Source organism: Trachypithecus francoisi, unplaced genomic scaffold, assembly GCF_009764315.1.
Source record: "Trachypithecus francoisi isolate TF-2019V2 unplaced genomic scaffold, Tfra_2.0 Lachesis_group0, whole genome shotgun sequence".
Classification (NCBI taxonomy): Eukaryota; Metazoa; Chordata; class Mammalia; order Primates; family Cercopithecidae; genus Trachypithecus; species Trachypithecus francoisi.
In genome coordinates this window covers 59871242-59883435 of record NW_022681453.1, presented here as the reverse complement: position 1 = coordinate 59883435, position 12194 = coordinate 59871242, and the positions used below count along the sequence as shown (strand labels likewise).

At 43.7% G+C, this 12194-nt stretch overlaps 1 protein-coding gene across 1 annotated transcript in view; it reads left to right on the top strand.

Annotated features, from left to right (window-relative positions):
• The window catches only part of HMCES (5-hydroxymethylcytosine binding, ES cell specific), a 30927-nt gene that overhangs the window by 2845 nt on the left and 15888 nt on the right, over positions 1-12194 (top strand). The window contains exons 3-4 of the mRNA XM_033210853.1: positions 10235-10378; positions 11741-11866. Of these exons, the coding sequence (XP_033066744.1) occupies positions 10235-10378; positions 11741-11866 (270 nt within the window). The remainder of the gene's footprint in view (positions 1-10234; positions 10379-11740; positions 11867-12194) is intronic.

Sequence of the window (12194 nt, the reverse complement as noted above, 5' to 3'; positions counted from 1 at the left end):
CTTGAACATTGAAAAGTTTTATTCTTTCTGCTTGTGCTTTCAATATTTTTATGTTTGTCTTTTACTAAAGCTAGAAACATGTATTTGGTTTGGTTATCTGAAGTTTAATTGCATTCATTGTGTTTGTAGTATTTATCCCTATAGTGTTGGAATTACCAGTCACTTACGTTCACGTTTTAGTTCTTTGCCTTATCTCCTGAAAGAGTGTGTGTCTGTGTATTTGTGCGTAATAAAAATGCTTCGTTCTAGAAAGTAATAGTTTCTCTATGTCTTAAATGTTTTAAATGACCTTGACATGTTTTTTAAAATCATGATTGTTGGCTGGGTGCGGTGGCCCACGCCTGTAATCCCAGCACTTTGGGAGGCCAAGGCGGGCAGATCACGAGGTCAAGAGATCGAGACCATCCTGGCCAACATGGTGAAACCCCATCGCTACTAAAAATACAAAAATTAGCTGAGTATGGTGGCACGCACCTGTAGTCCCAGCTACTCGGGAGGCTGAGGTAGGAGAATCGCTTGAACCCGGGAGGCAGAGTTTGCAGTGAGCTGAGATCGTGACATTGCACTCCAGCCTGGCAACAGAGCAAGACTCCATCTCAAAAAAAAATAATAATAATAATAATTGTGATTGTTTCCTTCCTGAATTTTAACTCTATTTGATCCATAATGCCGAAATCACTTTATAAAGTTGGGTTATACCTCTGGTACATACTCTTTAAACTTTTGTGATAATATGATAGTCAAAAAGGACTCATTTCTGCATTATAGGGTATCACATTATTTTGAAATAAAGATAACAGGCTGGGCATGGTGGCTCAGGCCTGTAATCCCAGCACTTTGGGAGGCCAAGACGGGTGATCACCTGAGGTCAGGAGTTGGAGACCAGCTTGGCTAACATAGTGAAACCCCGTCTGTACTAAAAATACAAAAATTAGCTGGGTGTGGTGGTGGACGCCTGTAATCTCAGCTACTCAGGAGGCTGAGGCAGGAGAATCACTTGAACCCAGGAGGCGAAGATTGAGGTGAGCCAAGATTACGCCACTGTACTCCGTCCGGCCTGGGCAACAGAGTGAGACTCTGTCTCAAAAAGAAATAAAGATAACAAATAATGGCTGGGTGTGGTGGCTCACGCCAGTAATCCCAGCATTTTGGGAGGCTGAGGCCGGGGGGATCTCTTGAGGTCAGAAGTTCGAGATCAGCCTGGCCAAAATGATGAAACTCTGTCTATACTAAAAAAAAAAAAAAATTGTGGAGATTGCAGTGAGTCAAGAATGTTCCACTGCACTCCAGGCTGGGTGACTCAGTCTCAAAAAAAAAAAAGGATATCAAATAACATTAATGTTCTTGGTTGAATAAAGCCATTTATATGAAATAGTTATTTTTGTGTCATTTTTAGAGGATGCATACTTCCCTATTGAAGCTTTTTGTTTTAAATGAGAGGGGAATCAAAATAAAATATCCTGGAGAACCTTGAAGGGGAAAAGAGAGCATAAAACATATTTCAAAGGAAAACATAATTTAGAGTGAGAATAGAGAGCAGGATTAAGTGTATGAGCCTGACTGGGCCTAGTGGCTCATGCCTGTAATCCTAGCACTTTGGGGAGGCTGAGGCCAGAGGATTGCTTGAGGCCAGGATTTCAAGACACCAGCCTGAGCAAATGAGACCCTGTTTTTAACAACAACAACAACAAAAAGAACCTTAGTCATTTATATGACCTTCTTAGAATTATAGAAAGTTAGCTGGAAGAAAAATTTGTGTAACATATGTAAAGATAGAAGTATAGAAAGATTATGACTCGTCCTACCTAGGTTACCTAATCAGTGAGGGACAGAACTAGAACTGAGATCCAGACCACTGTCCCCACTCCAGTGGATGCATCCTGGAACCAGGAATGGGGAAGGTGGAGCTCCTAGCAAATACAGCCCTCAGTTGGGCCAGTGGTATGAATTTGCTGATATAGTATTTGGTTTCACATCTCTAACAAGTTTTGTTAAGATTGCTAGGGTTTCTTAATTTTGATAATATTAGGTATCTCATTTTTCTCAAACCTATAAATTATAAAGCAAACTTAGAACCATTTTAGCAGTTCATTCAAATCATCAACAGCCTGCATGTGTATTTAGATTGCAACATTTTCATTTGAAACCACAGATTTGCAAATTACTTCCTCTTTCATTTATCCACCCCAGTGCTACCAGCTGTTCTGTTCAGAAGTCCAAAAGGGTAGATAGAGGAAAGATGACTAATACTGAGCAATGGTTTTAGTGTTTTGGCTTTTCAACTACTTTCTATTCGTCATTCTCACATTTGGGTTTAGTTTACAGTTGTCAAGTGTACACTTTCAAAGATGATCAGTGGAATTTGTGAGAGCAGAATTCTCAACCTTGACACTATTGACAGTTTTGGCCAGGGCAATTTTTTGTTATAGGGAGCTATTCTGGGCATTGTAGAGCGTTTAGCAACATTCTCTATGTGCTGGATGTCAGTAGCATCCCCCACAGTAGCATCCCCCAGATCAGAACAACCAAAGATATCTCCAGATACTACCAGAAGTCTGGATGATGGGGAGGGGTGTGTCAGAGTTGTCCCATCCTGAGAACCACGGATTTTTCAGTATTGTTATCTTGCAAATTTCTGATGAAAGATCATTTAGTTGACCATTGTGTAATGTTGTCTCTTATTCTCATTTATGCACTGAGCTGGGGGTCCTTCTGCTTGGAAGACTTTTTTTTTTTTTTTGAGACAGGGACTTGCTGTGTTGCACAGGCTGGAGTGCGGTGGTGCAGTCACTGTTGCGGAAGTCAGGGACCCCGAACGGAGGGACCGGCTGAAGCCGCAGCAGAAGAACATAAATTGTGAAGATTTCATGGACATTTATTAGTTCCCCAAATTAATACTTTTATAATTTCTTACACCTGTCTTTACTGTAATCTCTGAACATAAATTGTGAAGATTTCCTAGACACTTATCACTTCCCCAGTGAATATCCTTGTGATTTCCTATGCCTGTCTTTAATCTCTTAATCCCCATCTTTGTAAACTGAGGAGTATGAATGTTGCCTCAGGACCCTGTGATTGTATCAGCTGCACAAATTGTAGAGCCTGTGTGTTTGAACAATATGAAATCTGGGCATGTTAAAAAAAAAAAAACAGGATAACAGTGATGTTCAGGGAACAAGAAAGGTAACTTTGAACTGGTGGCCAGTGAGCCGGACGGAACAGAGCTATATTTCTCCTCTTTCATAAGCAAATAGGAGAAATATCGCTGAATTCTTTTTCTCAGCAAGGAACATCCCTGAGAAAGAGAATGGACCCTGAAGGTAGGCCTATAGACGGCCTTGGCCCCTTTTTAAGGCGTCCCGTCTTTTATGGTCGAAGCCAAAGGGATGAAATAAGCCCGGGTCTCCTGTAGTGCTCCCAGGCTTATTAGGATGAGAAAATTGCCACCTAATATGTGGTCAGACAGGTTATCTGGTCTCAAACCCTGTTTCCTGATAAGATGTTATCAATGACAATGCATACCTGAAACTTCATTAGCAATTTTAATTTCACCTCATCCGGTGGTCCTGTGATCTCGCCCTGCCTCCATTTGCTTTGTGATATTTTATTACCTTGTGAAGTATGTGATCTCTGTGACCCACACCCTATTCGTGCACTCCCCTTTTGAAAATAGCTAATAAAAACTTGCTGGTTTTACGGCTTGGCTCGGGAAACATCACGGATCCTGCGGACATGTGATGTCTCCCCCGACACCGAGCTTTAAATTTCTCTCTCTTGTGCTCTTCCCCTTTATTTCTCAACCCAGCCGAGACACTTAGGAAATAGAAAAGAACCTACGTTAAACATCGGGAGCGGGTTCTCCCGATAAATCATGGCTCACTGAAACCTTGACCTCCTGGGCTCAAGTGATCCTGCTGCCTCAACCTCCCCAGCAGCTGGGATCACAGGCTTTGCCTTTTGGCAGTTTGAGGGGGAAGTTCTCACTATGTTGCTCAAGCCGGTCTCAAGACTCTTGAGCTCAGGCCAGTTGAAGAGGGTCATACCTGTAATCTCATTACTTCGGGAGGCTGAGGCGGGTGGATTGCTTGCAGTCGGGAGTTCAAGACCAGCCTTACCAACATGGAGAAACCTGGTCTCTACTAAAAATACAAAATTAGCTGGGCATGGTGGTGCATGCCTGTAATCCCAGCTACTTGGGAGACTGAGGCAAGAGAATCGCTTGAACCTGGGAGGCGGAGGCTTCAGTGAGCCAAGATCGCTCCATTGTACTCCAGCCTGGACAACAAGAGTGAAACTCCGTCTCAATAAAGACAAAACAACTCTTGAGCTCAAAGGATCCTCCCGCCTTGGCCTCCCAGAGTGCCAGGATTATAGGCTTGAGCTGCTGCCACTGGCCAGAAGGCAAATTTGATTCTGGAAGAGAAAGAGGATACTCTTCTTTCTCACAAACACACACAAATAGACCTCATTATTCTTAGATTCCATATTTCCAAATTCACCTACTCACTAAAATTTATTTGTAACCCCTAAATTCATACTCACTTTGCTTTTGCAATCATTGGTGCACATACAGAGAGGTGACAAATTTGAGTAGCTTGATGTTTCCAGCTGACGTTGATTGAGGCAAAGCTCTGCCTTCTCATCTCTTTTTTTTTTTTTTTTTTGAGACGGAGTCTGGCTCTGTCGCCCAGGCTGGAGTGCAGTGGCCGGATCTCAGCTCACTGCAAGCTCCGCCTCCTGGGCTTACGCCATCCTCCTGCCTCAGCCTCCCGAGTAGCTGGGACTACAGGCGCCCGCCACCTCGCCCAGCTAGTTTTTTGTATTTTTTTTAGTAGAGACGGGGTTTCACCATGTTAGCCTGGACGGTCTCGATCTCCTGACCTCGTGATCCGCCCGTCTCGGCCTCCCAAAGTGCTGGGATTACAGGCTTGAGCCACCGCGCCCGGCCTCATCTCTTGTATTATAAACAAGTATCTTCTTTGCAGCCAGTTTAGTGCCATATGTGATTTCACTGTTTAAAATGACCCCAAGCATAGCGCTAAAGTGCTGGCTGGTATTCCCAAGCTAAAGAAGGCTGTGATATGTCTTACAGAGAAAATATATTGGATAAACTTTAGTCAGACATGAGTTATAGTGCTCTTGGTCTTGAATTTGGTGTAAACAAATCAAGAGTAAGACTAAATTAGATGTCTTTAAACAGAAACACACATAAAACAAGGTCATACATCGATCAGTTGATGAAAGTGTTGTCACCAGAGGCTGTTAGAAACATAACCTTGGCCGGGCGCGGTGGCTCAAGCCTGTAATCCCAGCACTTTGGGAGGCCGAGACGGGCGGATCACGAGGTCAGGAGATCGACACCATCCTGGCTAACACGGTGAAACCCCGTCTCTACTAAAAATACAAAAACTAGCCGGGCGAGGCGGCGGGCGCCTGTAGTCCCAGCTACTCGGGAGGCTGAGGCAGGAGAATGGCGTGAACCCGGGAGGCGGAGCTTGCAGTGAGCTGAGATCCGGCCACTGCACTCCAGTCCGGGCGACAGAGCGAGACTCCGTCTCAAAAAAAAAAAAAAAAAAAAAAAAAAAGAAACATAACCTTAGGCGGGCGCGGTGGTTCAAGCCTGTAATCCCAGCACTTTGGGAGGCCGAGACGGGCGGATCGTGAGGTCAGGAGATCGAGACCATCCTGGCTAACATGGTGAAACCCCGTCTCTACTAAAAAATACAAAAAACTAGCCGGGCGAGGTGGCCGGAGCCTGTGGTCCCAGCTGCTCGGGAGGCGGAGGCAGGAGAATGGCGTAAACCCGGGAGGCGAAGCTTTTAGTGAGCTGAGATCCGGCCACTACACTCCAGCCTGGGCGACAGAGCAGGACTCCGTCTCAAAAAAATAAAAAATAAAAATAAAAATGAAACATAACCTTGCATTTCCCAGCAGTTCAATACTCAAAGCAACTTTATGAAATCTAACTACTGCAAATAATAGGAATCAACTGTTTGTGTATATATATATGAAAAGACAATTGACTGGCGCAGTGGCTCACGCTTGTAATCCCAGCAGTTTGGGAGGCTGAGACAGGCAGATCACTTGAGGTCAGGAGTTCGAGACCAGTGTGACCAACATGGTGAAACCCTGTCTCTACTAAAAATACAAAATTAGCCGGGCGTGGTGGCACATGCCTATAATCCCAGCTACTTGGGAGGCGGAGGCAAGAGAATCGCTTGAACCTGGGAGGCAGAGGTTGCATTGAGCCGAGATCGTGCAACTGCACTCCAGCCTGGGCAACAGGGTGAGACTCCATCTCAAAAAAAAAGGGAGAATTAATGGATACAGCAGGCAGGATTCTGGAAGAAGCAGAACTGGATTTTATCAGGAGCACTGTGGAGGGATTAGCTTTTAAACAAAAGGAAGCCCTTCTGCTGAGACTGCCACTACTGATGATTCCTTTCTTCAGATTCCATCCTCTCCTGACTTTCTTCATTCTACTCGTATCTTGGTGCTTTTACTTGGAACTCTGCCTTTACCCTAATTTCTTCTTTTAACAAAAATTTTTGTACCCCCCGGTTAAATCCTGTGCATTATATACTTTCTAAGAAACTATCTTCATGGCATTAATAGTCATCTCTGTATAGACAATTTTATGATTTGTTTTTAATCCTTACCTTAGAAAAATATTATACTACAATTAAGTGCCTACTCCATGCCATCCATTTTAACTATATTATCTTTCATTCTTGAAAATTATCCTACAAGATAATTATTGTTTGTTCTATTTTTTGTATAAGGAAACTTGAGGGCCCAAGAAATTGAGACTAGTCCAACCTCATAAGTAGCAGAGAAAGGTTGTTTGTTTGTTTGTTTGTTTTTTCCATCACAGAGTCATAGAGTGCAGTGGCACAATCTCAGCTCAATGCAACCTGCACCTCCCGAGCTCAAGTGATTCTCATGCCTCAGACTCCTGAGTAACTGGGATTACAGGTACATGCCACCATGCCCAGCTACTTTTTGTGTTTTTAGGAAAGATAGGGTTTCGCCACGTTGGCCAGGCTGGTCTCAAACTCCTGACTTCAGGTGATCCGCCCACCTCAGCCTCCCAAAGTGCTGGGATTACAGGCGTGAGCCACCATGCCTGGCTCAGAGAAAGGATTTTTGAACCAGGATCTCCTTACAAAGACCTTGCTCTTTCCTCTATACCAGAGATTGGCAATCTACGGTCCTCAGACCAAACCTGGCCCACTGCCTGTTTGTATAAAGTCTTATTAGACCACAGCTGCTATGGTTTGAATGTCTGTGTCCTTGAAAAATGTGTATGTTGAAATCCTAACCCTCAAGATGATGGTATTAGGAGGTAGGGCCTTTGGGAATCAGAGCCTTCATGATTGGGATTAGTGCCCTTATACAAGACACCCCAGAGAGCTAGCTCACCCCTTCTGCCATGTGATGACATAGTGAGAAGGCACCATCTATGAAGCAGAAAGTGGGCCCTCACCAGACACCAAATCTGCTGGCACCTTAATCCCAGCTTTCATAACTATGAGCTAAATCATATAGTATCATTTGTGCCACATTCTGTTGGTTACAAGCCCATCCAGATTCAAGGGGAATGAACATAGATTCCCAACTCTCAATGGGAAGAGTGTCAGATTTTGCAACCATTTTTTGAAAACTGCCACAGACTTCTCACTAGTATCAGAAATTTAACACATGATCTTCATAAAACCTTTCATCAGCATTTTTTCTTCTCTATTCAGTAGTACCATCATTATTTCACTCTTCTGGGCTTGAAATCTTAATTATCCTGCTTTTTTTCATCCAAATCCATTTGTACTACAATTTCTTTTTTTTTTTTTAATCTTTTGGATGTCACTGTTTTTCTTACTGCCATCACTAGACCCCTGAACCATTGTAGTAACACCCCAAAATGCACTCTCTGCTCACTGGTCTCTCCCAACCCAGAGTGTACTGTGCCATGAAGAATAATGTGTATGTGCTTCTTTTTTTTTTTTTTTTTTTGAGACGGAGTCTCGCTCTGTCACCCAGGCTGGAGTGCTGTGGCCGGATCTCAGCTCACTGCAAGCTCCGCCTCCCGGGTTCACGCCATTCTCCTGTCTCAGCCTCCCGGGTAGCTGGGACTACAGGCGCCGCCACCTCGCCCGGCTAGTTTTTTGTATTTTTTAGTAGAGACGGGGTTTCAACGTGTTAGCCAGGATGGTCTCGATCTCCTGACCTCGTGATCTGCCCGTCTCGGCCTCCCAAAGTGCTGGGATTACAGGCTTGAGCCACCGCGCCTGGCCTGTGCTTTTTAATCTATAGATTTCATCAAATTATCAAGGGGCCCATTACTTAAAAAAAGTTTGACAACCATGCGTTGGGAGTCCCCAAGACTGTCCCCATATTTAGAGATTCATTAGAAGGACTAAGCATATAAGGCATATTGTGTATAAGGTTTATTAGTAAAAGGACACAGAATAGAATCAGCCAAGGGAAAAGACATTAGTAGAAATCTGGAAAAAGTCATGCACAGGCTTCCTTATGTTCTCCTTCCTGTGGGAGGATACGCCAAGCATGTCATTTTCTCCAGCAATGAAAAATGTAGTAATGTATGTACAGTGTTTTTTTTTATTTTTTATTTTGAGAGAAGGTCTTGCTGTATGGTCCAGGTCCTGGAGTGCAGTGGCTCAATCACAGCTCACTAGCAGCCTCAACTTCCCAGGCTCAAGTGGTCCTCCTACCTCTGCCTTCTAAGTAGCTAGAACTACAGGTGCATGCCACTACACCCGGATAATTTTTTTTTTTTTTGGTAGAAACGGGAGTTTGCCATGTTGCCCAGGTTAGTATGTACAATGTTTATGCCCAGAGAAACCCATTAGAGAGACTCAGGGTCCAAGGTTTTTACTGGAGGCTGATCATGTAGGCACTCTGCCTAGCAGGTACCAAAATTTCAGACTCCCAGAAGGAAAACAGGTGTTTGGCATAAACTTTATTGTCTACATAGACTAGGCAGAATAAACCACCCTTATGAGTTGGGGAAAAGTGGGAACACTCTCAAAATCTAGTTCTGAGATGTTAATCGAGGGCCAACGTTGTATATAGGTTTTCCTAAAAATAGCATCCTCCAGTGCTTTGAGAGACTGAGGCAGGAAAATCGCTTGAGCCTAAGAGTTCAAGACCAGGCCAGGCATGGTGACTCATGCCTGTAATCACAGCACTTTGGGAGGCTAAGGTGGTTGGATCACAAGGTCAGGAGTTCAATACCAGCCTGGCCAGTATGGTAAAACCCTGTCTTTAGTAAAAATACAAAAATTAGCTAGGCGTGGTGGTGGAAGCCTGTAGTCCCAGCTACTCGGGAGGCTGAGGCAGGAGAATTGCTTGAACCCAGGAGGCAGAGGTTGCAGTGAGCCGAGATCATGCCACTGCACTCCAGCCTGGGCAACAAAAGACTCCATCTCAAAAAAAAAAAAAAAAAAAAAATTGAGACCTGCCTGAGGAACATAGTAAGACCTCATCTCTACAAAATAGCTGAGCATGGTGGTGTGCACCTGTAGTCCCAGGGTGCACTTGGGAGGCTGAAGCAGGAGGATCACCTGAGCCCAGGAGTTCAACGTTGCAGTGAGCTATGATTGTGCCACTGCACTCCAGGCTGAGCAACAAAGTGAAACCTGTGTCTAAAAAACAAAAAAGTTTAAAGAAATTAAACCTCTTTGCATCCCTCTGCCTTATTCAAGCAGAATGTCTTACGTTCCAGTAAATATGAATGCTAAAAAACTCGTTACCTACATCATGATAAATCATTAAATTGTTTTTGGTTGGTTGTGGTGGCTCACAGCTGTAATCCCAACACTTTGGGAGGCCAAGGTGGGCAAATCACTTGAGCCCAGGAGTTCAAGACCAGCCTGGGCAACATAGCAAAACCCCATCTCTATAAACAATACAAAAATTAGCTGGGTATGGTGGCATGTGTCTGTAGTCCCAGCTACTTGGGAGGCTGAGGTGGGAGAATGACGAGCCCAGAAGGTAGAGGTTGCATTGAGCCAGGATTGCGCCACTGCACTCTAGCCTGGATGACAGAGCCAGACCTTATCTCAAAAACAATAAAAAAATTGTTTTCAAGTAGATTCCCTTTTTAAAAATAATCTTGAATTCTTTATATTTCAATACTACCAAATAATGTAATAAATACATATGTTAAATTAGAATTTCATTATGATCTCCTCACTAGATCTTCTTTCCGTGGCAGGATGCAGACTCATCTGAGCGTATCATTGCTCCCATGCGCTGGGGCTTGGTGCCTTCTTGGTTCAAAGAAAGTGATCCTTCCAAGCTGCAGTTCAATACTACCAACTGTCGTAGTGATACCATAATGGAGAAACGGTCATTTAAGGTAAGTGGCTGGTAGCTATTAGTGCCCTGTATACCTGAGAAATCAGGTTCCAAAGGGTGTTTCCATCCTAGCCTACAGAGGACAACCAAAAATAAATAACATAAAAAAGAATGTTCCCCGTTGTTAATGTGGAATGCTATTTTGTTACTACATAACAAACCACACCAGACAGTAGTGTGAAATAAAATGATAAACATTATCTCTATATTCTCTGGGTTGACTAGGCTCATCTGGGCAGTTTTCACTTGGAAGTTCTCATGTTGCAATTAGATGGCCGCTGAGGCTGGATGTCCAAGATGACTTCTTTACCCACGTCTGACACTTCAGCTGGGATGACTAGAACAACTAGAAGGCTTTCCACATGCCTAACTCGAGGGTGTCAGGGTAGCCAGGCTTCTGTCATGGTGACTCATTTATCCCAGAGCTCATGATCCAACAGAGCAGGACAGAAGATATAAGGCTTTGTCTTATAGCATCACTTAATCTTGGCAGTCATACAGCATTACTTATGCTGTATTCTTTTATTATTGTTGTTGTTATTATTATTTTAATAGAAACAAAGTCTGGCTATGTTGCCTAGGCTGGTCTCAAACTCCTGGGCTCAAGTGATTCTCCTATCTGGGCCTCCCAAAGTGCTGGGATTATAGGTGTGAGCTACCATGCCTGGCCTACTTCTGTTGCATTCTATGGGTTACAACGAGTCAGCCCAAATTCATTGTGGGAGATGTCTACATAGGGTGTGAATACTGGGAAGCATGCTTCATTGGCAAGGCACCTTTGAAGACTAGCTATCACAAGTACCTGTTTGTTAGAAAAGAGGTGATTGCTTTTATGTACATTATTTAATCTTTTCAACATCTGTATGAGTTATGACTTTCTTTATACATAAGAGAGGTACAGATAAATTAAATAACTGTTTTAAGGTCATACATTAGCAGACCTCAGATTTTATGTATTTATTTGTTTGTTTTTTTTATTTATTTTGAGATGGAGTCTCATTCTTTCACCCAGGCTGGAGTGCAGTGGCACGATCTTGGCTCACTGCTACCTCTGCCTCCCAAGTTCAAGTGATTCTCATGCTTCAGCCTCCCAAGTAGCTGGGACTACAGGTGTGCACCACCATGCCCAGCTAATTTTTATATTTTTAGTAGAAGTGGGGTTTCACCTTGTTGGCCAGAGTGGTCTTGAACTCCTGGCCTCAAGTGATCCTCCCATCTCGGCCTCCCAAAGTGTTGGGATTACAGCTGTGAGCCACTGCGCCTGGCCCAAACCTCAGATTTTAACTCAGGTTCACCAAGTAATGGCAGTCTATGAAACATGATTGTATTACTAAGACCATATCTTGCTCACCTTTTCCCTCAGGTGCCTCTGGGAAAGGGAAGACGCTGTGTCGTTTTAGCAGATGGATTCTATGAGTGGCAGCGATGTCAAGGAACAAACCAGAGGCAGCCATACTTCATCTATTTTCCTCAAATCAAGACAGAGAAGGTATCATTATCAGCATTCACAATATATATTTGGAAAGGCACAGGGAAACAAATTAATCAAAGGACATTTTTTTTCTTCCCTCGTAGTTTTATTTATTTGTTTTAAAATAACAGCTTTAGCACAGTGCGGTGACTCATGCCTGTGATTCCAGCACTTTGGGAGCCCAAGATGGGAAGATTGCTTGAGCCCAGGAGTTTGAGACCAGCCTGGTCAACATGGCGAAACCCTGTTTCTACAAACAATACAAAACTAGCTGGGCATGGTGGCGTGTGCCTGTAGTCCCAGCTACTCGGAAGGCTGAGGTGGGAGGATCGCTTGAACCCATGAG